Source organism: Dendropsophus ebraccatus, chromosome 11 (genome assembly GCF_027789765.1).
Source record: "Dendropsophus ebraccatus isolate aDenEbr1 chromosome 11, aDenEbr1.pat, whole genome shotgun sequence".
Taxonomy (NCBI): Eukaryota; Metazoa; Chordata; class Amphibia; order Anura; family Hylidae; genus Dendropsophus; species Dendropsophus ebraccatus.
Window position 1 is genome coordinate 53,325,808 of NC_091464.1, and position 27,643 is coordinate 53,353,450.

The 27,643-nt window shown below is 41.7% G+C and overlaps 1 protein-coding gene across 2 annotated transcripts; it reads left to right on the plus strand.

Annotated features, from left to right (window-relative positions):
- The first annotated feature begins 1,279 nt into the window (after positions 1 to 1,279).
- BAZ1B (bromodomain adjacent to zinc finger domain 1B) lies at positions 1,280 to 27,643 on the plus strand. Of its 2 annotated transcripts, none has more exons than XM_069945522.1 (19): positions 1,280 to 1,672; positions 3,951 to 4,067; positions 5,410 to 5,554; positions 5,892 to 6,093; positions 10,142 to 10,263; positions 11,044 to 11,241; positions 12,361 to 13,993; positions 16,339 to 16,477; positions 16,562 to 16,680; positions 17,647 to 17,755; positions 17,870 to 17,968; positions 19,029 to 19,206; positions 19,317 to 19,508; positions 21,699 to 21,846; positions 21,937 to 22,084; positions 22,816 to 22,943; positions 24,330 to 24,442; positions 25,439 to 25,542; positions 26,389 to 27,643. In XM_069945522.1, exons 1-19 carry the CDS (start codon positions 1,554 to 1,556, stop codon positions 26,717 to 26,719), a joined length of 4,344 nt encoding a protein of 1,447 aa, XP_069801623.1. In that variant the 5' UTR covers positions 1,280 to 1,553; the 3' UTR covers positions 26,720 to 27,643. The 2 variants fall into 2 exon arrangements, with proteins under 2 accessions (XP_069801623.1, XP_069801622.1); XM_069945521.1 differs by having other exon boundaries at positions 1,281 to 1,672; positions 24,330 to 24,475.

Genomic DNA, 27,643 nt, shown 5'->3' on the forward strand with positions numbered 1-27,643 from the left:
GCTATATCCTACTGGGGGAGAGCACACAGGGGGGCTATATACTACTGGTGGACAGCGCACAGGGGGGCTATATACTACTGGGGGAGCAACAGGGGGGCTATATACTACTGGGGGAGAGCGCACAGGGGGGCTATATACTACAGGGGGAGCAACAGAGGGGCTATATACTACTGGGGAGAGCGCACAGGGGGGCTATATACTACTGGGGGAGAGCACACAGGGGGCTATACACTACTGGGGGAGCTACAGGGGGCTATATACTACTGGGGGAGAGCACACAGGAGGGCTAGACACTACTGGGGGAGCAACAGAGGGGCTATATACTACTGGGGGAGCAACAGGGGGCTATATACTACTAGGGGAGAGCACACAGGGGGCTATATACTACTGGGGGAGAGCACACAGGGGGCTATACATTACTGGGGGAGCAACAGGGGGCTATACACTACTGGGGGAGCAACTGGGGGGGCTATATACTACTGGGGGAGAGCACACAGGGGGGGGGGGCTATACACTACTGGGGGAGCAACAGGGGGGGCTATATACTACCAGGGCAGTCATCCCCTTTGTACCTATAATCAAAGGGCTGGTGAGAGAGAAAAAATGCCAGTTTTCCCGCTAATAAGCAGCAATTCTGTATGTTAATAGTTGAACATTTGTGAAAAGTAACAAAACACGTTCCCTACTGATATTCAGCTCAGACCTTCACCTGACAATAGACCCCGGTAAGTGAACCTTCACTAATAGTTGTTGAGTACCCCTGGTATATATCTTGGCTCATCATCATTTATACCCGGATGTAAGACAGGCGTCACTGGAGACAATGTAGCCAGCTATTGCAGTGTAATAACAAAGTGTTTGTATAACATAGGTTAGTCAGTGATGTAACACACGAAGCCACGCCTGCTGCTCCCGCTCCCGGCAGGCTGTCATTGTCCCTGACAGCTGGGCAGCAGGCCCACAGCCAGCCTGTAGTAGCCCGTGTGTGTGGGGAAGGGGCGGCAACATCATCATCGCCTAAGTGTACACAGACAGAAATAAATAAAAAGACAATGCGCCGAAATTCCCGGATGTTGTTTTCAGATTTGTCCATAGCAATAAAGTTCCTCACATTAAAAAAAAAATCAATATTAATGACATCTGCGACCCCGTTGCGCCCGCTGCAACCAACCTTGCTAAAGAAAGGTAACAAGGAAAGGGGCGTCACTAAGCGGGCTCCAACGTCCAATAGGAAGCTCGAACACAGAACACCCGGCTTCGCCAACGGCCAATAGGATTTCTGGTTGCGATGGCGATGGGCGAGGATTTACGTGAAGCGTATTCATGTTAGTATGTGCTTCTAAGAGGAGGCGGAGGGAGCCGGCGGCGGAAGGGAATCTCCCGCCATTTTTCAATCCCTGCTTTTCTTCTGTGTGTAAGGGTTGAAGGCGGGAAACCGGCGGGGGCTGCTTGTGTCAGGCAGCGTTACCGTCACCTCTCTGCGCGCGGCTGACACGGAGAGGGCCGTCCGTTAACTCCGGAGCCACGCACTTTTCTCTCAGCCTGCTTTCGGGATGGCGCCTTTGCTGGGCCGCAAACCGTTCACGCTGGTGAAGCCGCTCAGCGAGGAGCCCGCCGAGGGGGAAGAGGTGTTCGTTGTGGAGCACACCAAGGAAGCGTTTAAGAGCCGGGAGTATCCTTGATCGCCTGTACGATGGTGGCCCGCAGCAGTGTCGGTGCAGTGTGTCAGCGGGACAGGGCGGGCAGCAGATGTGGCGCAGATCGGTGTGGCGCCCTGTTTAGCGGCATTCTCCGCAGGTCGCCTCACGCTGGGTGTTAGTGGGAGCGGCCATTGCCGGCAGGGCCAGCCCCATTGTTCTCCTGTGTGGGCTCAGGGGCAGCGCGGGGAACATGGCCAGGGGGCTGTCTACTGGGACCCTGGAGCAGTGCTGTGTGCTGGTTAGCTACCTGTCAGTGACAGCAGGGATCTTACCGGGGACGTGAAGTGTACAAGAAAGTTGTGTAACTTCCTCTGAGTCAGGATGTTGTCTGTAGTGCATACAGATGGGCTGCCAGGGTATACAGATGGGCTGCCAGGGTATATACGGCTTGGCATTGCTCCCCATCACTCTGATCTGTAGGTAGAGCTTAACATCTCTGCTGCTCCCCATATCATCACCTTCCCCTCCAGGGTAGAAAAGGACCAGAGGGAAACTCATGCCAGAGCAGGTCCCATTGTTAGAGGTGCTGTGCCTGGCATCCAGTGTGTGTGTGTATATATATATATATATATATATATATATATATATATATATATTATAACCTCCCCAGACTGCTTCTTGCATCTTTCTATCCACCTCTTGTTTCCCATTAGTTGGGAGAAGTCTTTTCAAACAGAAAAAAACTCTAATCTGGATGCTCAGGACGTATGGAGTCAGCCTTTTGCTGTGTTTAATGTATGTTTTATATTGTTGGAAAGGATATAAAACATGTTATAGGAATGCAGCTGTGTAAAGTAAACGGTGAGATGTATATGCAACAATCTTTCCAAGTGTTGCCATTCCCTGGGGGTCTCTGAGTCGGGTCTGTCACACCTGACTACTTTAGAGGATCTGAACACTTGGAAAGCAACACAACCTTTACAAGACTAAACTAAACAATGGCAAGTTCATTAGATGTGGACTGAATTTTAATGTGATATTACATGGTCAGCCTCATGCAAGTACCTGTCAAGTCTGTAAAGGAGGAGTCTGTTACACAGCAACTATTCAGACAGGGCCACACAAGTGATGTCTGTGCAGCCCTTTACTTCCATCAATGTCGGCTGAACATCCCCTATTACACAGGCAGAGATGTGTGGCTGAATTTTTATTTTCTTTTAACATGTTGTGATCAGCTGAAGAATGAGCATTTGCTTGTCCAATGCTTATCGCAGGGTGGTAGGGCACTTACTGTACATTCATCTCCAGCGATCATGTTTGGGTCATGTGGTCAGTGGGTTGGCAATACTATACTTCCTGTTATGTTGCTTTTATTGTAATCCAGAAAGGTTAAGCAGCTATTTGCATGTATTGTACCCAAAGAGAATAACTCTGATTTCATACCTGTGGATGTATTATTGGCATGGAGTGACTCCTTTTCAGGACTGGCACTTGTGCTGATAATCTGTGTGCATGCTGGGAGTTGTAGTTTTCTGCCAAATAGTGTTCAACAAGCTGGGTAACAATACACTAGATGGTGCATAAGTTTCTTGTGTTTGCATATTGCATATTTGTTGTTTTTTTAACACATAAGAGTATGCTTTTTTTGGCAGCACTTTTGCCAACCATACCACATTAATGTTGACCGAATTTGCTTAGTTCTGTGAAACAGATTTAGTGTGTATGCCGGAAGCCAAGCACATAATCATACTGATACGATGTTCCTCTGTCTCCATTGTGCCGCCTTTGCCTTTCCACTGTCAAGCCTGGGTAGTGAGTACACACAGGAAATCGCTCACTGCAGCCTTAACGGTAGGATCCTTTTTAGTTGAGGTTGATCTATAAAACCTCTGGGTTAGTTTGCCCTCATACATACAGCTATAGTTTTCACTCTGCCACATTGCTGTATATAGTCACATTTGTTGTATGATAGCCTATTGCACAACATGACTTGATTGACAATTGTTTGTTGCAGTATTCGTCTCCTAATGTTGATGCGGGTTATTCCACATCTAGCAAATTAGATTTGCAGCGTGGAATCTGTTGTACTTCCTGGTTGCTGACATCACATCGTGGAGGCTGATGAATCACTAATGATCTTATGATGCTCTATGCCCTATTACTGTGTGCTTTCTTGTCATGAATGGGACTTGTTTCCTTGTGATGTGTATGAATTTCTGATTTTTTTATTATTTTTTTATTCTGACTATACAATAAATCACATTATCTAATAGGTTATTGGTCACTCTTTCCTTAACCATGAACTTGTAGAGAGTATGAAGCGCGGTTGCAGCACTATGCAGAGCGGGTTTGGACATGCAAAAGTACAGGTAGTAGTCAGCTGACTCACAAAGAGGCCTGGGATGAAGAACAGGAAGTGGCAGAGTTGTGAGTAGCACCTTACTGATGGTTTCTGTTTGCATTTCTGTTTACCTGTATGGGTGGGTTTTTTCTGTTTAAAGGGAACCAATCGGCACGATTGTGGCAATATGGTTTCCAGCTGCACAATATAGATCTACTGTGCAGCTCCCTGACACTTCCAGCCGTGTCTGCAGCAGTAGCTTTACATCAGGGGAAAAAGTAGTCTTATTCCAGTGCGCAAGGTCAGGGAGGCAACTAGTCATCAGAATGGGGAGTCAGCCATGACTAATCACGGCTCTCTGCCTGTCAGCATGCTTTGCAGGGATGATTGACAGGGAGTGAGGCCACTAACTGTCTGTCTGCCTGTCACTCATTCCTGTAGAACGTGCTGACAGGCTGAGAGTCTTGACTAGTCACAGGCAGCTCCCCGCACAGATAAATAGTTGCCTCGCTCTCAAGGCCTTGCATGTCAGAATAGAACACCTTTTTCTCTGATGTAAAGCTACTGCTGCAGCTGGTATGCTCAGACAGCTGCACAGACATTGTTAGCATGTCCATGCAACCCTTGCTTCATAGAAAATAATGTTTATACCCATGCTCCCCTGGTGTCCTTCGGCCTTTTTCCTGCGTGTTCTGCTTACAGCAGCTACTGCTGACATTTCTGGGCCCGGTCACTGGCACGGCGCTGTCCCATCTCATTCAGTGATTGGCAGTGCAGATTGTCACTGAAGAGGTAGAAGTGCTCATTTGGCTGATTTGGGCTGTGTGAAAGTGACAGCAGTCTGGCAATGAGTAAGAAAATAAAGGTAACTGTTACGTTAGTGTTGAATCCCATGTCACAACAACACTGAAGTGGGCCCTGACAGTCATTTTTACTTTTGTTGCAGTAGTGACATTATGTACTCCCATGTGATTGTCTTTAGTAGTCATGTGACTATACCTGATGTCATTGCTGCAGCAAAGTAGAGGCGTTAGAGGTGCTGTTTCTGGAAGAAAGCAGCCATGCTTTTCTAAGCCTTAGCAACCCCTTTAAGTCTCTGAATATGCAGTCTGTAATCTACAGGCCTTTCCTGTACTTTTTAATGTGCTCTTCCAACATCTGTGTTGCAGATTTCATAGCAGGAGTAAAAGGGTTGCTGCAATATGTGTATGTAAGGGTGCACAGAGATTTATCTGACAGATTTTTTTAAGCCAAAGCCAGGAATGGATTTGAAAAGAGGAGAAATGTCAGTCCTGTATGGCCTGTTCTGTTTATAGCCTGTTCCTGGCTTTGGCTTCAAAAATTTGTCAGATAAATCTCTCTATATAAAGGCACCCCTAGAAACTCAATAAAATGTATTTGTTTAACAATACTTTGTTCTTGTTACAGATTAAAAGAAGAGTTCCCAGGATGGTATGAGAAGCAGGTATTAGAGATTGTGCACCACAACACCATCTCCTTAGACAAGTTGGTGGACCAAGCATGGATGGATATAATGACAAAGTATGCAAATGATGAGGAGTGTGACTTTGAGGTATCCTGCACTTTAACTACACTCATTATGTTTCTTTAGAGCACTGAAAATACTGTCTAAATGTATATAAACTGTAAAGTTATTGCAGAAGGTTTTGTAAAATAGATTCTGGATGTGGTTTTCAGTTGCATTAATGTGAATAGAGCTAATTTGTAATAACACACACAACCTGCCTAACTCTTTTAACTGATTGTGACTGTGCTTATAACATTGTTCAGACGGATATTCATGATAAAATATTTAGAAGCTTGTATGTACAACTGATTTTTAATTTTTAGACTCTTTCCTGGTATACTAATAGTGGCTATCCTGTAATATCTGCCTCCGTCCCCCACAGATTGCTCCTGAAAAATACACACGAGTCAAAATTGTAAAGATTCATCCTCTGGAAAAAGATGAGCAGCCAAGCACAGAGAAGAAGCCTGATGGGGCGTGTGACTCTCCATCCAGTGACAAAGAGAACTCCAGCCAGGTCGCCCAGGATAATCAGCTTAAGGAAGAGCCCAGCCGGAGAGACAGTCTAAATGCTTTAAGAGAAAGTAAGTTCTCAAAATGTATCTTATGTGATGTAACTGGCTACCATGTAAATATGGTATAATGTGCCAGCATACCAAAATTACATATAGGATATTTTAAGCTTGATGGGAGGCGTTTCTTGAAATGTGTTTAATGTTAGCTGAGAAGTATAAAACTGAAGCTACACGACCATTCCTGACCGCACAAACTGTAGTCAGCGTTGCATTGCCTGGTTGCACAAGACCTTTCGACCCTCCTTCCTGCATTCTAAAACACATCTGGTGTCTCAATAGGCTTTGCTGCATCTTGTGTCTGAGCTCTAGCCTTGCCCTTTGAGCTCTGCCCAGCCAACCTCACAATCTCCCTGATCTAAAAATATATATTATGTATTTATCTTTATTGGAACATTTAGGGAAGAACATGCAGTGAAGTATCTGCCCTGTAGGTGGATGGTAGGTACTGTACTGTGGAAGGACTGTAATGGAGAGCTGAAGGAAAGCAGTGCAGGAACTGTGGTACAGAGCAACTGCTCAGCCACTATATATGCCATTAGGAAGGGATAATTATAAGTAATCTACACTCTCCTTTCTCGTCACTGTCAATATCTTACCATTCTGTTCCTGCTGTTCAGTTCTGGGGTTGTGATGTTAGGAGCCAGCCAGTCAACAAACCCAGTGGTTTCCTGCCTCAGGTTCCATTTAGGCCCCGTTCCCACTGAGCAAAGGTAGCGGAATTCCGCGACGGAATTGTCCGCTGCGGAATGCCGTTAGCCTCCCGTTCATAATGGGAGTCTATGGGAGGCGCGTGCTCCTGCTCTGTACGCGCTGAAGAATGAACATGTTCATTCTTCAGCGCGGACAGGGCAGGAGTGCGCGCCTCCCATAGCCTCCCGTTCATAATGGGAGTCTAACGGCATTCCGCAGCGGACAATCCCGTCACGGAATTCCGCTACCTTTGCTCAGTGGGAACGGGGCCATACACAGAAAGATTATCTGCCAAAGATTTGAAGCCAAAGTCAGGAATGGACTATAGAGATCAGGCCATAAAGGAAAGCCTGAGATTTTTCCTCTTTTTAAATCCATTCCTGGCTTTGGCATCAAATCTTTGTCAGGTATTTCTGATTAGCTTAGGGAGCCTGCCTATGGGAAAATTGGACAGTTTTGAATCTTAACCAGTGTCTAGCTTTTTATGCCAGGTCAAGTTTCGATAGCACTGATCTGAGCAGTAATTTAACTTTTTTTTTTTTTTTTTTTTATATAAATCAGAGAGGTTTTTATTGCACTCATTGCAGTACAATCATATACATGCAAGGTATCAATTAAATGCAAGTAGAAAAGTTTCCTTTTTCCAAATACATGAAATGTAAACACAGTAAATATCTGGTACATGAGATACATTATATACGTCAAAGCATTAAATATTATCTGCAATGAGTCCACCATTTTCTACATTTTCCTCCCAAACGAAACATAAGAAAAACTAAATACAGATATCCTAGCAGTAATACTGCATCGTAAAAGTCTTAACATAAGAAAAAAGGAACGAACTTGAAAAAAATGGCAAACCTTGCAGTCCCCACTGTGCCATTCCATTCCTTCTTATATTTCCAACAGAAGAACTTCACACATCTATGCATAAATGATAAGCTTCCTACATTGCTACGAGTAGCTTCAAAAGTAAGAGAGTTTGTACTATTACATCCATTCCACATCATCATGGCTCTTATTACCTGGCTATTGCACTGAGGAATTGCTGAAAGGGGTTCCTACACGTTTGCAACAGTACTTTCTGAACACCTGGTATATCTAGCCACCTTCCCCATATTTGTTCAAACTTACGGAGACATTTCCTTTTGACATACATGCCTCTTTCTATTCTAATAATGACATTCATCCTGTTCAAGAATTCGGGTGTGGTAGGTGGGTCTTTTTGAATCCATTTGGAGGCTATGCACTTTCATGCTTGGAACATAATCCTTTGTACCCCTAGCACAGTATAATCATCCAGGTGCATATCACTCACCAGTCCCAGTACATAATGTTGCGGTGACAGTGTTATAGAGAAACCAAAAACCTGCTGTAAAATATCTTGCACACCCCTCCAATAAGTGTCTAGCACCCGGCATTCCCAGAACATATGAATTATATGAGCATCCTCTACCTCGCACCTGGGATACTTAGATGTTGGCCGGTATCCAATCTTATGCATAATGTGTGGGGTTTTGTAGACCCTATGCAGCAAAAAGAGCTGTGGCATCCATTGAGCCTTGCATAGCGACACCAGTGGGACCATTTCCAACACCTCCCGCCATTGTGACTCATCAATAGGTCCTTTGTACTGTATCCACTTATTCCTTAGGGTCCTATTCCACCGGACGATTATCGTTCAGATTATCGTTAACTCGTTCGAATCTAAACGATAATCGTTCGGTTGAAATGCAGTTAACGATTAACGACCGAATGAGAAATCGTTGATCGCTTTATAAGACCTGGACCTATTTTGATCGTTGCACGTTCGCAAATCGTTCGCATTGAATAAGACGTCCGGTCATTCGCAGTAGATACGAACGCAATAGCGAAGAAAAGAACGATCGCAAATACGATCATAAGTAATGATTATCGGTCCATGGAAATGAGTGAATGTTTTCAGGTCTTTTGCAATAGCGGTCGTTTGAGATCGTTAATGATTATGCAAACGATAATTGTCCAGTGGAATAGGGCCCTTACTATCTGAGGAGCCGCAGTTATTTTTGTTTGTAATAACGAGGAATATGCTGAGGCAATAGCTCCCCTGTAGTACTCCCTTTTCTCCAATGGCTTTTAGGAGTTGATGGGACGAGAGCACCAAGAGTGTCAATGTATGTTGTGTCTGCAGTGCATGGCGAATCTGTAGGTATTTATGGAACATTACATTTGTGAGGAGAAAGGTTTCCTTAAGGGAATCAAAGGAGACAATTGAACCATCCCTCCATACCTGCGTTACATAGTAAATTCCTGCGTTTTTCCATGGGGAGAAGCCCTCTAACCGAAACAATTCTGATAGTTGCGGGTTTTTCCATAAAGGAGTGAAAGTGGTGAAGCTATATAAACCTAGTATTGTTTTGGTTTGGTTCCAGACTTTGGTCAGTAGATGTAAAGTAGGTATGAATCTGCCATGACCCATAACGCAAGCAGTATCTACCGCGGCCAGGGGTGGTGAGTGTCCTGTTAACCAAGTAACCATCCAGCCAGCTATTCTATCCCCTCAGTCTGCCCCCACCCCTTTATATGCTGCAATAAAGTACAGGAAGGCATCAGTGATTGCTAAGCCACCCTCAGTTTTAGGCCTTTGTAGAGTGTCTAATTTAATTCTGGCTGTTTTCTTCTGCCATATGAGTTCTCTAAACAAGGTATTGATCTTTTAAAAATATTTAGCTGGGTCCACAGGGGAGACTTGTGTAAGATATACAATAGTTGCGACATGAGTAACATTTTAATAAGGTTACCCCTACCCACTGCCGACAGGGGAAGACGACACCACGTATCTACTTTAGTCACACTTCTCTGAATAATGGGCACCAAATTGTCCTTAATATAATCCCCCCAACCCTCGCTGACACCACCACACCTAGATATCAAAAGTGATCCACACTTTGTAGGGGGACTTGAGGTGAACCTAAAGAGGATAGTGGGGACGTGTGAGGTAGCACTACTTATTTGTCCCATTTAATAGTTAAGCCAGATTAACGGCCAAACCAAGTAATATTCATGATGGGACCAATAGAATTATCGTAATCATCCGTATATAGCAGCATGTCGTCTGCATATAGGAGCAGTAATGAAACTTGATTCTAAACTTTTTTTGAAAAAGTGTGAGTGCATGTTTTTTCAAAATGTTTATCTCTAGTGTTTTGGAGTAATTATCTAAACTTTTTCACAGCCAAACTGCACATGGTTTGACAAGTGTTTTTTCAAAACTGTAATAGCACCCCAATGAGAATAGGCAAACTGACTTAGCAATTGGCTAGCTTGTTACTTAATAGTTTTATATGATCTTATAATTCCTAATTCTACGTTAATATATGTTCAACAGGTGACAGAGCAAGGCGCTCACCTCGCAAACTTCCTGCAACCTTGAAAAAAGAGGAGAAAAAATGGGCACCTCCTAAATTCTTGCAACACAAATATGATGTGAAATTGCTGAATGAAGATAAGGTGATGCTGCGCTCATATAAATTGTATTTCCTGAGGTGTATAATATGTGGTACATAGGACTACATGGTGACTAGTCAAATTTCAATGCAACAGCATGTCACACAACTAAAACGAACCTTAAAGTGATTTTTTTTTTTTTAATCTTTCAAATCATCTGGTTTCAGAAAGTTATATTGATTTGTAAATTATTTCTATTTAAAGGAGAATTCAGCTATTTTTTTCCCCCCCTTAACTACCACACATTACATAGTCATATAACTTTGAATAGTGTTCGTCAGCTGTTTGGAGCCGTTCCGCCTCTCTCCACGAAATTCCGTCGTCTGTACGCGCGCACGGCCGAGCGCCTTTTCGCCGGCTCCATAGACACAATTCTATGGGCCGGCTGATTCCACATTCTGCCGAAAGAATTGACACTTGTGGTTAAATTTGGATAGTCAATAGTCTTTAAAAAAAAGTTTTTAAAGTCACACACAATTTACATCAAACTCTATGGTTAAAGGGTTTGTCCGCAATGTAGAAAAAAAAATGTATGTCAGCAGGGGATAATGTAAACATGAGAAATTATACACAGCTGTTCCTTTGGTGTTCTGCCTCAGTTACTGGCTGATCAGGCAGTTACATTGGTGGCTTAACAGTTATTGCTTTATCACAATGTTAATAGAAAAGCAACCATGTTCCCAACCATTACTTGTGTTTTTTGCCCACCTTGGAGGAAATTATAATTGTAACATTTTAATATGGTTCCTACTCTTGCTAACTAATCATTTGTTTGCTGTTTAGATAATCAGCATGGTTCCTGTGGACAGCTTATGGAGGTCTGAACGACCTCCAAATAAAGAGATTCTTCGATACTTCATTCGCCATTATGCACTGAGATTAGGAATAGGGGAGAATGCACCGTGGGTGGTTGAAGATGAGCTGGTCAAAAAGTACTCTTTACCCAGCAAGTTTAGTGACTTTTTATTGGATCCACATAAAGTAAGTAAAATAGAAACACACAATTATTAATGTTGTCAGTTTGTTTTTTGCTGTCAAAAATACTGATAGCAGGCTGAAGTGTATATTTAGGGAGTTCCATCTTTCCAGTAATTTCCTTTCCACTGTTCTCAGTTGTTACTCAAGTATTTTCTAATAATGACATCTTGACCACTAAACAGACTTGATATGAGCCATCTGACATGCTGCGTGAATCATACTACATTTGGCAGACAGCATATTTGGTACTCGGTCTGCCTGGCAGATTGTGCTGGTGCTGCTCAGACCATGTGGTCACATTCCCTATGGTCAGCACAAGTTTATGCACTAGCCTTTAAAAGTTTAAAGGGGTTATCCAGCGAAAATTTTTCTTTCAAATCAGTTGGTTTCAGAAAGTTATATAGATGAGAAAAAGTTCAACTATACAGTACCTACCACCGCCATATTAGGCTAGTGTCACATCCAAGGCAAATCCTTAAAGGGGTTATCCAGCGAAAATCTTTTTTTTTTTTTTTTTTTTTTTCTTTTTTTTTTCAAATCACCTGGTTTCAGAAAGTTATATAGATTTGTAATTTACTTCTATTTAAAAAGTCTTCCCATACTTGTCAGCAGCTGTATGTCCTGCAGGAAGTGTTTTTTTCAGTCTGACACAGTGCTCTTATCTGCCACCTCTGTCGAGACAGGAACTGTCAGGAGCAGTAGCAAATCCCCATAGAAAACCTTTCCTGCTCTGGACAGTTCCTGTCTCGGACAGATGTCAGCAGAGAGCTCTGTGTAATATTGAAAAATAAAACCCTATTTCCTACAGGACATGCAGCAGCTTTTAAGTACGGTAAGACTTGAGCATTTTAGATAGAAGTAAACTATAAATCTATATAACTTTCTGAAACCAGTTGATTTGAAAGAGATTTTCGCTGGGAAACCCCTTTAAGGATTTGACTTGGGCGTGACACTAGCCTAATAAGGCGGTGGTAGGTACTGTATAGTTGATATTTTTCTCTTGTCTTTATTCAGGACACTGCCGGCTATGGGATGGGGTTTGATATCTAGTTTCTAGCAACTCAGCATGCATGTTTAACACAACCACCCTTAGTGTAATGTCTGACGTTTTCTGTCTTTTAGTATATGGCAACAAATCCAACTCCAGCAAAGAGGAAAAGCTTAGGGTCTCCTGACCAAAAACCTTCAAAAAAAGCAAAAACCGAAGGCAAATATTCGCCATTCAGCCCAACTTCATGGTGTCAGGTAAACCTGAAGAAACTGGCCCCTGGCTCTCCTTTAAAAGGGAAGTATTCTGAAGAGGAGCTTCAAAAGCTAATGAAGATCATGAGTCCTTCTAAAGTGAATGCCAGCCTTAAGAAGAGTGCTGCTACAGGGAAAAAAAGTGGAAAGGCCCATGTAGTCAATGGGCAGAAAATGTCGAGTAAAGATCGTTCCCCTAAAAAGAATGGGAAGAATTCCAAGCTTAAGCAGATGACCTTATTGGATATGGCAAAAAGCACTCCAAAAGGTGCCCGTATGCAAAAAACTGGTTCCTCTACTCCTAAGTCAGCATCTAAGCAGAAACGGCTTCCTGCTGCTGCTCTCCATCTGATTTCTTACTATCGTGACAACAAGAATCGCGAAGACAAAAAGAGTGCTATTTCTGCGCTAATCTCTAAGGTGGCCAGAATTCTTTCTGATGATGATCGAAACAGACTGCCCGATGAGCTTAAAGAATTGGTGCAGAAACGCTATGAGCTGCTTGAGGAGCGTAAACGTTGGGCTTCCATGACTGAGGCAGAAAGAGAGGAGCACATGCGGATGAAGCGGGAAGCTCTGAAAGCTCGCCTCAAAGAAAAGGCTCGAGAACGCAAGCAGAAAGAGAAGCAAGAAAGACAAGAGAAACGGAAAAGGTTTGAGGACCAAGAACTGTCTGGCAAGAATCTACCGACATTTAAGCTGGTTGATACCCCTGAAGGTTTACCCAATACTTTATTTGGTGATGTAGCTATGGTGATTGAATTTCTGAGCTGTTATTCTGACTTGCTGCTGCCTGATGGTCAGCACCCTGTAACAGCAGTTTCCTTAATGGAGGCACTTGCAGCTGAAAAGGGTGGATTTATGTATCTGAACAGAGTGCTTGTTGTGCTTTTACAAACACTCCTGCAAGATGAGATAGCAGAAGACTATGGAGAACTGGGTATGAAGCTATCTGAAATCCCTTTAACCTTGCATTCTGCTTCTGAGCTTGTTCGTCTCTGTCTCCGCAAGTCTGACTCACCTGCAGGGGAAGATGAAGTTTCTGATAAAGGAGATGAGGAAAGTGAAGGATCAGCTGTCTTCCAGGATGATGAAGTAGAAGATGAGTACTTGGAGAAACTGGAAAATTCTGAGTTTTTTGAACTTACAACAGAAGAGAAACTTCATATTCTTGGTGCCCTATGTCACCGAATCCTTATGACTTACTCTGTTCAGGATCACGTGGAAGCTCAGCAGCAACGTTCAGCCGAGTTGTGGAAGGAGAGGTTAGCGATGCTAAAAGAGGAAAATGATAAGAAACGTGCAGAAAAGCAGAGAAGAAAAGAGCAGGGTGTCAAAGGTAAAGAAGACATCCCTCAGTCTAAACAGTCTACTAAGAAACCTGAAAAAGCAAGCAAAACCGATCAATCAGCAGAGCCTGAGCCAGAGGACATGATAAGTGCTGTGAAGAGCAGGAGGCTACAGGCGATGCAAGCCAAGAAAGAGAAGGAAGAAAATGAAAAGCTTACTAAAGGTAAGCATTCTGCTGTGATAGTCTTTGCTTTCAAGCATATGTCTTGCTTAGGGAACTCACTGCTTGGTGAGTGATCTATCTTTAAAGTGTACCTGTCACAATAAATCCAAATATATTGTGGTGCCTTTAATACATCCCACCCTAGAGCCATTGTGGTGCCTTTAATATATTCCACCCTAGAGAGGGCTTGTGAATGGAACTGATGGCAAAAATGCCTCAGTTGTCATCAGGCGTTCTATCTCTTCCCCCCCCCCCCCCACCCCTCCTTTTTTTTTTTTTTTTTTTTAAATCGGTTGTTGTAGATAGACATAGGGTCACTTCAAGATGCATTCTACCATCCTTAGTGTCTGGTGATGTTGGAAGCATGATCTACTCATCAGTAAAGTACTATCTTATGTTGCTACTGAACTTCCCCCAATAACCTCACATTGCAGAGTGCTATGTGGGCAGAAAGGAAAGCAGCAGCACAGACAAGTAGGGTTTCTGATAAGCCTGCAGGCTAAAGGGATTGGGGGAGGTTACATTCTGGAGGCAGACCTGTGGACATTGTGATTTTAGTTACTGGTCAGTGTATCACTGCTCTCCTGTGCATGGTAGTGTCTCCCTCCTAGACTTCCTATTATCACTAGAGACAATCTGAGCCTGTCATACTTGACTTTTGACTGGTATTTTTGTTATGGATGTAGACTAGAATTCAGTTTTGGATAACTTCCCATTAACGGCAATGGGATGTGCACTGTATGCATTTTCAGCAGGTATTTTTATGCCTATGTTGTCCATACCTATTTTGGGACTTGTGTGTTAACATAATTGTTCCAGTGTGTTGGAGCCTTAAAGTGACACTGTCACCCCCTTTGTGCATTCTGACATCTCTACACAGGTGTAAAGGGTAAATTTAGCGTTTTTCATACCTTATTTCATATCATACGTCATGGTGTTTGTTCAAGTAAAAAGTCATCTTTTATCAACTGCAGATTGTATTAGCACCACTTAGCCCCGCCCACAACGGGACCGTTGGCGAAAAGGGGGTGAGGTCTAGACCTTTCGGCCAGCCTATTCCAATGGCCGGCGAGGGGGTGGGAACTGTAGCATTGTGGGTGGGGCTAAGTGGCGCTAATGCCGCGAGGTCCCGCCCACTTAACACAATCTGCAGTTAATAAAAGATGACTTTTTACTTGAACAAGCACCATGACTTATGATATAAAATAAGGTATGAAAACTGCTAAATTTACCCTTTACACCTGTGTAGAGATGTCAGAATGCACAAAGGGGGCGACAGTTTCACTTTAAAGGAAAAATCCGGTAAAAAGCTGTTTTCCAGTAATTAAAACACATTGAAGCATATTACAAAGTTATATAATTTTTAATCACCTATCTGCCCCCCCCCCCCTCCCTATCTTTTCTCCCACCAATCCCCCCACCAGGCATTGAAGTAAACACTTTTCTGTGGCAGCCATTTTGTGCCAATGACATCATCAAGAGGAAAACTGGTCTAAGCCCTGTTAGGCCAGCCTCCCTTTTCAGATGACTCAGGTTGCTCAGCTCTGATTGGCTGAGCAAGCTGTAAGCTATCTAACAGTTCTACAGAGTTAGACATCACAGGAGACAAAGCTTATCATGGGAAAGCCCAAACCAGGAAGTGAAGACAAAATGTCACCAACTGGAGCTTCAGTTTTTTATATACATACATATATATTATAATATATATGATTATATATATATATATATATATATATATATATATATATATATATATATATATATATATATATCATCAGCACCAGAGTTGTCCTTTAACTGCCTTTTTATAAATTTGACTTATCTTTTTTTTTTTTTTCCTAACCAGAAATGGTGCAAATGGAGGTGGAATAATTAAGAACCTGGTCCAAATCACACAACATGGTGATTTGGAAAAGAACTGAATGTTAGTGTGTTCTAGTCACAAAAATATTCATGGACAAACCTCTGAATAGGTCATCAGCATCACAGCAGCAGGGTGCTGATGCTCCGTGCCCCATCTGTTAGCTGTTTGCACCCTGCGCACGCCGTGAACAAAGCAGAATCATTTAAACAGAGGTGCACTAATTCAGCATGGCCACCACACAATGAACTGAGCTGCATGCTACTGGCTCTGCTCACTCAGCTCTGCACCCTGCAGACCTGATATTGATGACCTATCCTGAGGATTGCTTACTTTTCTTTACAATTACAATGCAATCATAATGACCAGGATAAAACTCTGCTGGACTTTACTAGATAACCTGAAGAGGGCAGTGTAACAAGGAAAACATTTCCTGTTGACAACATTTTGTATTTTTTTTTTGTATTTTTTTTAACTCTTACAGAAAGATTTCAGAAAGAAGCAGAAGAGGAGAGAATGCGTAAACACAAAGCCTCTGCCGAAAAAGCATTTCATGAAGGGATTGCCAAAGCCAAGCAAGTATTGAGAAGATCACCGCTTGGCACAGATCGCAACCATAACAGGTATTGCTGTTAAGTTACAAGACTGATGCTTTTCACAATTTGATGAACTATTCTTTTCAGTTTAAAAAAACTATTTACTTGCAGGTACTGGTTGTTCTCTGATGGCACCCCTGGACTTTACGTTGAAAAGGGCTGGGTACATGACAGTATTAACTACAGCTTCAGTCCTCCTAAAGAAGAAGATGAAGAACAAGATGGAGATGGTAGTATTTAAATTTTTCATTTTCCTATACAGTGCCTAACCTCTTTAGGAAGGTACCGAAGGTCCTTAAACTGTTCAGTTGAAGCTCATAACACACTAAGTCTTACATCCTATCCTAGCTTTGAATATGTACACTTGCCACTGCTGCTATACTATTTCATATCTGCCATCCAATTGTACTCCAGTTTTAACCTAATAGGCATGCTACACGTTTTAGAAAATATTTTTAAATGCATTATATCTTTTAGAGTAATATAACAGAGACACTTAGTAAATGTATAATGGCTGTGCCCATAAACACTAAGAACTTAATCTGCTGATGGCAAGTGAGAAATGAGAAATTTTACCTCTGAAGGGCTCCTGTGCTGAACCAACGCTCATTTCTCAATACCCTGCTTCCCTTGTTAGATACACAGGACAGACAAGGTTCAGCTTGTGCTGCCTAGCCCTTATAAACTCACTCGCACATGTGCAATGCCTTGGGAAGCCACTTCAGAAGGTGGTAAGCTCACTACTTGTGCACATCAAACATGAGTTTATCAGGTTTAGTCACTGCAAGCTAAATTCTTTTTTCCACCTAACACATTTATCCCATATCCACAGGATAAAGGTTAACTACCAGATCACATGAGCTCAAACTGCTGGCACTCCACAATTTTGAGAACTGACCTGAGTCTCAAGTTAGAATAAAGGGGTTGGGTCGTGCATTGTGCAATTGTTCCCTTCAATCTTTGTGGTACCAGCTGAAGCTAGCGGAGTACGGCATTCAGTTGTCACTATGCCCCTTATAGCTGGGAAGATCCCTTTATTGGGATTATACTTTATGGTGGTTGTACACTGAAACATGACTATATCTAACAACACACATATATATAATAAATGTTTTTACAATCTATAAATGAAGTCTTGGTTGCTTAATATAAGAGAAAGCTTGTAGAAATAAACATTTTCTCCTAAACCTTGTCAGTTAATGTGGACAGTGAGGATGCTGACAGCAGTATTGGTAGCCCAGATGATGCCATGCCAAAGGAAGAACAAGTAGAAAGCACAGTACCTAAACAAGGACAGAACCTTTGGTAAGTTGGTGTTCTTTTTTTGTTCATTTGATTTTGTGTGCATAGCTCTCACCATTAGTCTTGCTAAAATTGCTAATTTGCTAGTACTTCAAGTCATGTCCTTGTTTACCTTAGGTTCCTGTGTGATTCTCAAAAGGAGTTTGATGACCTCCTAGACTGTCTACATCCTCAGGGTTTTCGAGAGAACCAGCTTAAGGAACGGCTGCAAAAGAGGTAATTTGCTTTAACAATTTTGTTTTCTTTCACACCTGAAATGGCTGGGGCAGCCCTTTCAGCCAAATTCTAGATGCAGTTTTTGCTTGCAGTCAGCAGATGGCGCAAGATATCTTTCCCGACTTTATGCTTATGCAAGTTATGCTTGCATCCAAAAAAACAAGCTGTTTTCAAACACACTATAATTAAAAGTAGAATTTGCTATTCATAAGAAATAAGGCTGTCTTTTAACACATGACCATGGAGTTAATTGTTGGGATATGGTGCCTTAAGTTATGTGCCTCCAGATGTATGTAAGGGTTTTGGTGTACTTGCCTGAAGGGTAAAACATAGGTCTTGTAGTCTTTCATATTCCATATTCATTAGACCATACTTCTCGACCTCCCTGCACACTGTAAAGTTACCGGGAGGAGAGGGAACAAGAAGGCTCTAATACAGGGTGATTCAGAAAGGATGTTGCAGAAGTAACGGCCTATAGTTAAAGTAGCATTAGTAGTAAATTGCCAGTGACAGAGCAAAGCTGGCTTGTAGTTTTGGTGGTTAACACCTTTTTATGAAATTTAATATGCATATTAAAAATTAAGATTAAAGATGGGTTAGATCTAGGGATGTTGGATTGTCAGCATGCTGCCTTTGAACTCTGTGCCGGGTGCCTGGAAAAGCTTGATCCAGTGCTGAGCAACTTCTCCCAGTTTCCTAGGACTGATTTCAGCTTTTCCATGCACCCAGAGAGGCGCGTCATGGAGGCAGCAGAAAAGCAGAAGACCGACGGCAGAGTCTAGCAAAGCGCTTTACTAGTACTGCAAGTTCACTCATCCTTAGTTACCTAGAGCTGCATTCACAACTTCAGACCGTGGAGCTAACATTCCCAGTCCTTACTGCGTGTTCAGATGTACAGCCCTTGCTGTGGTGGTGTGCACACTCAACACTAGACACTCCTATGTAGGAATGGCTAACTCTCCCAGAGTAGAATATATTATAGTTTACATATCTATGTATATATCCATACAATGAGCACAGTAGTAGTGAGTCTGATGCTTATTCACCTACTGTGTTTCAGGTATCAGGACATTTTGCATTCCATTCACCTTGCCCGTAAGCAGAACCTGGGTTTGAAGACATGTGACGGACACCAGGAGTTGCTAAACTTTTTACGCAGCGATGTAATCGAAGTAGCAACTAGACTACAGAAGGGAGGACTAGGTTATCTGGATGATACCACGGAACTTGAAGAGAAGGTAGGATGCAAGATTTTGTTCCTTCGTTTAACTATATGTACCTGCCGTCAACAGTGCTGCTAGTATTTATAGAACTTGTCAAATACCTAAAGTTCTGTTTGTACAAACAGATTCGCACTTTGGAAAACCTCAAAGACTTTGGGGAGTGTGTGATCTCTCTTCAAGCTGCTGTCATCAAGAAGTACTTACAGGGTTTTATGGCTCCAAAGCAAAAAAAGAAAAAATCTCAACCCCAGTCAGAAGAGGCTGCAGCCAAAGCTGAGGAGCAGGACGAGGAAAAGAAAATGGCAGAGGAGGCCAGGGTATGGTAGATTGCCCAATTTTACTTTCTGTTGTATATTCTCTGTGCACATGTGGTTGGTTACCCACATCCAAAACCTTGGGAAGTCCATAAAAATATATTTTTTTAAATATATTTAAAGAGTTACATCCAAAACATTAGAGAACCCAACACGTCGATCTTGCTTGAAAGACTCAGACCTAACATTACCACATTATGTTGGCATCATCCACATTTCTAATTCTGTGTTTCTAGAACAACACTTTAACTGACTAAATGGATGCTCTAGGATTAGAAGAAAAACACAGCTACTTTCTTGCATAAACAGCATAACTCCTGTCCTCGGGTTGTGTAAGGTATTACAATTCTGCCATTCACTTCAAAGGAATGAAGCTGCAAAACTACACCCAAACGGAGGACAAGAGTGCTTCTGTTGCTAGAAGATAGACAGGATGGGTTTTGGCCTTGTGGTTTTTAATTTTTTTTAATCCTCACTTTCTAAGGACCATTGCTTTTATTTTTCTGTTTAAGTGGGACCAGTTGTACTTTGTAATAATACATTTCACTCTACCTTAAATATTTTGTAAAATTGGGAAAAGGGATTTTTATTTTTACACAGTCCACTTTATGTTTAGACTTTGACGTAACATCAATTACAGTGATACTCATGCTTGCTCTTGTTTATACATTGGGGTTTCCTTACAAGACGAGCTTTTAAATTTCATTCTGACTAAGAAACTATTCTACCTGTAGCTAAAATGACACTAACTTATGTGAGTAGAAACTATTCTCACTCCCTGGCAACGAGAAATTTTTACAGTGTCTTTAGATGGCAATGGTAAGAACTAGAAGAGGTTGATTTAATATCTGCTAGCAGAATCCATTGCGCTAGAACAAAATATTTCTGTACAAATGTCATGTGTAATGCAGTTTTAAAGCTGTCAGGTTATGTGCTTGTCAGGATGCCTGCTCAGTTTACACTTCCCCATGTGTGTGCATAGCCCTTTGATTATGTTCCAAACATTTTTCCATTCTAACATCAGTATCCTTGTGAAGGTGAAAATACCATTTGTTTATGTTTTGGATGGGTGTTCCCCTTTTATGGCCATCCCAAAGTCTCCCTTTGAAGCTTTAAATATTTCTCATGGTTGGTGTATGTCTGGAATGTCCACTTGGTGGCAGTACACTGATATGGCAGCCACAAGATTGAGTTCTCCTATACAAACAAATACATGGGGAATCAGTATAAACTGCAGATAGGATTCATTGTGTAGTCTGAGCACAATGCTGAGTACAGGCTTTTAGTTGAGATGGCATTAACTAACGTCACTTTACAGGAAAAGATTTAAGAGGATGACATTTTTTCTTTCTTTCTTGGGATCTGTTATTTTAGTGCAGTATCCATGTGCATTGCCTGCATGGCTGAACTTGACAGATAGTGACAGGATAAGTCTCTCTAGTCTTTGGGTATTTCACCTTAACCCTCTATAGTAACTTACTGCTCATGATCAGTAGGAAGAACTGAGAACTCACTAGAATATTCATTAATTCGATTGCTGCTTGAACTGAATTTTGTGATGCATTTCTGTTGCTTAAATAGTCTTAAGGTATAGAGGGATGCACCTCTGAAATCTATAGTTCCATCATACATGGAGTACAGGTCCTCTAAAAGAGTTTCTCTACTCCAGTCCTCAAGTTTGTAGGTATAATTATAGTCAGTGCATCAAGTAGGATCACAGCTGCTGTTTGTATGGGATATCTGGAAAGCTGCAGTTACACTTATCTAAAAGATTTTTAAGTAAAGTTTTAGGTGGTGATCGGTAAGGGTTAGCAGTATATTTGTTTTCTGATCTTTTATTTAGTTTGTGCAGAATTGGTGAAGGGTCGGTACCCAACAGACAATCTGCAGCACTTTGGTACCAAAATCCACAGCAGACATCTTCAATTCAAATCATTCTAAGGGTTTTGTGTAGATTTATTTTTTTAGACATACTATGGATAGATTTGCAGACATCCATATTGCTGCTGCTTAAATATACTGCAAATTTTGTACACACATTTGCTGTTAAAAATCCTTTGTGTTGCCATTGTCTAGCTTTGGAAGAGGCCCTTCCATCTACACTCCGAGGAAGTGGTCATGTGATGACGCAACTTATGTATTTTATTATATATCAACTGTGGTTTTTGTGTGTGTGTGTGTTCTGTCCCACAGGTGGCTTCAGCTGTGGAGAAATGGAAGACTGCGATTCGGGAGGCCCAAACATTCTCACGCATGCATGTGCTGCTAGGAATGTTGGATGCATGTATCAAATGGGATATGTCATCAGAAAATGCACGGTGTAAAGTTTGTCGCAAAAAAGGTATTTATAACAGGCTTCAGTTGGTGGATTTCAGGCTCTGGTTAATAGCCCAGCTTCTTGGTAAATTATAAATTTGTTTTCTCCACCTAGGTGAGGATGACAAGCTGATCCTCTGTGATGAGTGTAATAAGGCATTCCATCTCTTCTGTCTGCGACCAGTTCTCCTGAACATACCTGATGGAGAATGGTTGTGCCCAGCTTGCCAACCAGCAACATTTAGGCGCAGCTCACGGGGCAGGTAAGGACTTCTAGCCTATGTGCACACAATTGTTTTTCAGTTGGAAAAATAGTGAAGTCCAAGGTATCCCCTGACAACTGTGACAGATTTGTAATGTGGGTGGGAATGGTTAGCTCCAGATTCAGTGTTGGATAAGCCTTATTCAGTGGAGCAGACTCTAAGGAGTTTTAGGCTATGTTCACACAATGTGCAAACAACGGCCGATGTTTAACGCTACCTACTGCTGGAATTCAAATTCTTGATCAGTAATTCCAGCTGTAGGCAGTGCTAAACAACGTTCACGGGGGCACATAGCCTTAATATGAATTTTATCACAGATTTCGCATTAGTGGAAAAAATCTCTTATACCATGTTTACATGCAATGAAGAATTCTTCCTTGTTGCAGGGATCTGTAAAGATTCAGGCATTTTAAGATGTCATTCTTCAAAATTCTTTGATTAGGATTTTGATTGTAATTGCAGGATTGAAAAAGAAACCAAAAACTTTTATTGTGGTGTTCCCAAAACCTAAAAAAAATAAAAAAAAATAAAATCTGAATTTGTGTGTAAATTTGAATAAATTGTCCTGCTCAAGGCTTCTCCTTCAATGCTCATCTGAGCTTAGCTGTATTTCATGAATTAAAACCAATCTATAATCTCCAGGGAGAACCATTATGTGCATGGACAAGGGATCCCCCAGTCCATTTGTAACTACTATTTATTTACAAAGTAATGATTTTGATTATCCATAGGAGTTATGCAGAGGAGTCTACAGGAGATGAGGAAGAGGAGACAGAAGATGAAGAGGATGATGAGGAGGAGGAGGATGAGGAAGAGGAGGCAGAGAGCGAAGATGACCAAGATGTTGTAGGACTCAGGTGTAAGTGTTTAACTGTTGGGGTCATTCCACACAGGGTTCTTGTGTGATTTACCACTTTATTCCTTATGCTTCAGCTAATATACGGACATGACTGCCAGATCGCATTAATTGCATTATTTTGTGTTTTCACTTTGGCTAGTTACAACCCATGTTCCTTTTTAGCATTTATAGAAGCTCCATTTGTGTAATGTTTACTTTGGTCTGTCTATAACTGTTGGTTGCTGTATTTAAGCCTATTGATGGGTTATTTTAAAGTTAGTAGTAAGTGTGTGGGGTTAGTGACTCCTTCGTGCTTAGCTGGGAAGGTGCTATAGAAAGTGAGACGTAATGTTGAAAGATATTTTGGATAAAGACTGTGCAAATTGATTGCATGAGCCATGTAGAAGTTCAAAGCCTTGTGTGATCCAGTGGTCTAAAGGGCTATAAATACTTACTATTATTGGCTCTAGTGTGCAGGCCTTAGGTTTTGCTTGTGCATTGTCTAGCCTAAAGTCACTGTTTAGCTTAACTTACAAAATGCACATTCACATGGATAGCGATAGAACCAGAAAAGTTTATCTTGAACGGATATTATTGGGGACTCTTGGTAATGGTATTGGATCTAGATTCCAAGTAAGTTGTGCTTACTTTCCATTAGTCTTGTGACTTTTCTTGAAGGTAAGGAGTTAAACCAAGCAATAAGCTTTGCAATCCTGTGGGATTTTGGAGAATGGGAAATTGTTGGCCTGTGCACACACGAACGCCTGCATGGCATGCCGTCGGACGGCGTTTCATTTACAGGAGACACGTTTTGTATGTGAGTGTGGGGCATAAAGATGAAAGCGGCGGGATTGAACAGGATCAGCATTTCTGTGCCTGTGACAGCCGCTTCTGTGGAGAATGCAGTTATAGGGAGGCGGAAGAAGTTAAAGTTCACTGCTTAGACCCATGATAGTAATATGACACGTGTTTGCCTCCTACCCTATGTCAGTTAAGTTCCCAATGATTAACTTGGCAACTGTGAGATCCTGCTGTGTGGCCCTCTTTTTGTTTTGCAGTCTACTCATCTCTCACCGGCAGCAGCTGTGCCACAGCCATTAATTCAGGAGGGGGTCATGTGGGGAACAAATGTCTTCAGTTTTTTGTTTTTTTTTTTCCCCTCCCATTCCCCCAGTTGTTTATAGGGATCAATTATAATTCTATGGAAACTTTGCAGCTCTCCGTTGTGAGTTTAGTTTTGTTAATATTCTCTTTACATTGTCGCATTTAGTGGAGAAATAACTTCATTGCTCTTGTGGTGTCTGTTTTCGACTTGAACTCTCAGATTCTTAACAGTGATGTGTTGTCTCTTATGACTTATTGATAAGTCTTATTTAGTATTCCTAACAGATGACTTTTCTTTATTAGTGAGATCTCGTAAAGCCGCTAAAGCAAAAGTGGTTAGCAAACCTAATCTCCCGCGTCGCCGAGGTCGACCACCAAAAAATCCTCAGGCCATCAAACCATCACGACAACACCAGGTACAGGAGAATGGAGCCGATGTAGATGAAGTGGTACGTAGGATGGGTGCTTATGTCCAGTAATTTTCTTGTGTAGCTTTAAGAATAAACTTTTAGTTTTGAGACATTTAGAAGAATGACTGCAGTGTTTGAGCATTACATGACCGTACAGTGCAGGCCGCTACCGTGCATGTAAAGTGAGCTTACAAAGGAAAAAATAGGCACTTACCATTATATACTGTGCAAATGTGTGTATATATCCCCATACGACGACTGGCAGTCACCCCTGATAGATATATATATATCTATCTATCTATATATATATATATATAATATATATATATATATATACACATACATACACACACACCAGAAAAAGCTGTGGCGCACACAAAAAATTGTGAACAAAAGTGGTTTATTTGCCCAAAACCGCAACGTTTCGACCTCGCAATGAGGTCTTTTTCAAGCTGTGTCCAAAAAGACATCTGTGTTCCTAATCTGTGTTGGTCAATGTTACATGGTGACTCTGCCAGGCCCTACAACCCTTGTTATCCGCACAGTTATGTCAAGCATTTTACTTTTTGCCATTGTTTTTGCATTGTTTTCCCTACTCTTACTCCAGAGTAAGTACCTGTGGCAGCATGCTAAAATGATCAGTGGTAAGAGCTCATAAAGCTGTGGGAAGTATAAAAACTAGAATGGTCATACTAGATGGTACACTAGAGAGATATACCCAAAGTTGCGCGCTAGCAATATTCAGTGCACAAACCGAGGTATATTGCAGAACCTAAGATAGCAGAATTGAGCGACTGTATCACAGCTAAAGAAAGTGAGTGTTGCATGCCTCAGTATGGCTACTAGATTCACTTTCATCAGCTGTTATGTCTGGCTGTGCAGTGATCATCACAACCAGAACTACAGTGTAGCCCTAACTGCCTTTACAAATAGCAAATAACACCACTATTTGGTGGCTAGGGTGAATTTTTCATCATTTAATAATGGTTTTCAATCTCCCAGATACGTCAGAGCAAACCAGCTTCCAGGCGCCAAAACCAGGAGCTTCAGAAGTGTGAAGAGATGTTATGTAAGCTGATAAAGTATCGTTTCAGCTGGCCGTTCAGGTGAATGCATCTTAAATCAAAATTAAGCTATGTCACCGTAATTTTGCACATATGCAGAGACTTCCTAACTTGTATGAAAAGGACACTTTGGGATTGGGATGCATCTGTAATAAGTTTTGTGTAGGTTTCTGTACAGAAGCATACCACAAAAACATACTGTGCCGATGCGTACAGATGATGAAATCCTCCCTCTGTATACCTTTAATGAATGAAGAATATGGTTTGAATGAAGAATATGGTTTGAGTAAAGCCTAAATGCCATTTTAAAATTTAGTATTTTTCTGTTTTATTGTTAAGCTTAAACTTAGAGTGCTTAGTGGAGCGCTTCTGGATTTTCCGTAACATTCATGTTGCAAAACAGTGTGAAATTGCTTTTTTTTTCTGTTCAATTTTGTTACTGTAACTCACAATGCAGTTTTTTGAGCCAAAGCCTGAAATATATCCAAACAGTAGTAGAAGTCCTTCCTTTATACTCCCTCGCCTGGCTTTGGCGCATTAAAAAAAAAAAATCATAACACTTTTACACCAGTCTTCTGTGTCATGAAAAAAAGACTTTAAAAGAAGCTAAAATGATAGCTGCTATTCTCAATTGATCTGCAAAGGTTAGAGGTTATCCAGTGCTACAAAAACATGTCCACTTTCTTTCAGAGACAACACAACTCTTGTCTCCAGTTGAGGTGCGGTTTGCAATTAAGCTCCCTTCCCAACCCTGCCCAAGCTGGAGATAAGAGTGATACTGTCTCTGGAAGAAAGTGGCCATGTTTTTCTAGCGCTGGATAACCCCTTTAACTTGGTTTGCATTTGTAACGTATATTCCTTCTAAGACCTTGTAATTGTGTCATTCAGGGAGCCAGTGAACACGGACGAGGATGATGGCTATCTGAAAGTGGTTACAACACCTATGGACTTCCAGACCATGCAAAGCAAGTGTTCATGTGGCAACTATCAGACAGTGCAGGAGTTTCTCAATGATCTTAAAGTAGTATTTAGTAATGCCGAGCTGTACTATGAGCCGGGAAGCCAGCAACTTTCTTGCCTAGAAAAAACTGAGCAGTGTGTAAAAGACCTTCTCGCCAAGCACCTTCCAGGACACACTTACCAGAGGAGGCATCGCAAGCACCAGGCTCCTGAGCCAGAACCTCAGAGCAATGGCAGGGAGCGCAAGCGGAAGAAATAAGAGGGTGGATATAAAGGAAGAGGGAGTGTGGGAGAAGGATGTCAGAGGGATAGAATTTGGTATGTTGAGAGAACTGGAAGTTTACCCCTATTTTAGAGACCAAACATGTTTTGTTATTATCATGTGTGAGAGGTTCATTGAAGATTCGGATGTGAGGTGTCACCCTCCTTCCCCTTTTCTTGGTTGTATGCTGCACCCATGTGACATCAATGACTGTAACAATGAAGAAGACACTCGCCGGCTTCTCGATTTTGAAAATCATTTGATAGTGTTACTTATTGATTCACTTCTGTTGGCTCCATCTGTTTTGTTGGTTTGGGAGCTGTGCACACTTCTGTTGAAGGCACTTACTGGTGTGTGCAGCCATAGAGCAACAAGAGAACTGATAAGAGCTGTAGGGTCTACAAATCATGACCTCTTATACTGCTGCATTGCTCCAAAAAACTCTGGAGAATCTTCATCGTGTTAACTATAAGGATATCTGCACTCCACACACCTATCGTATTTAGAAATTACATGACAACTATTTGTATGTGTGCCCCAGATACACATAAGGAGGTGTCTCTGAAGCTGGATATAACCCGAAAAGAATCACCAGCATCCCAACTTTGCCTGCCTCTGTATTTAAATGCTACCAGCAAGGACTGATAGATTGGAAGATAATCTTATGTTCCTCTCCCTCACGGAACAAATTTTTATTTTAAAATCTTCCTTTCTGCAGACACAGGTATCCGACCGTCAGAAAATTTAAGTTTCTTTTGTGCATTTTTTTTTGTACTGACTCTTCCCTTTTCTAGATATTCAATGTTTGCTTGTGTTCTTGTATAAAGGGATAATTTGTCCGGGTTTGGCACATGTACAGTACAGTTTATATGAAAACAAGTGTTTGCCTTTATTAATATTAAAACAGAAGGAACCACATTA

What these genes read in the sequence shown, in the direction of transcription:
- BAZ1B (XM_069945521.1), top strand. Translation starts at nt 1,554, where the DNA reads ATGGCGCCTTTGCTGGGCCGCAAACCGTTCACGCTGGTGAAGCCGCTC. An exon ending in TCTAAATGCTTTAAGAGAAA is followed by an intron (nt 6,094 to 10,141) that starts GTAAGTTCTCAA and finishes TATGTTCAACAG; the next exon opens with GTGACAGAGCAAGGCGCTCA. An exon ending in CCACGGAACTTGAAGAGAAG is followed by an intron (nt 19,207 to 19,316) that starts GTAGGATGCAAG and finishes TTGTACAAACAG; the next exon opens with ATTCGCACTTTGGAAAACCT.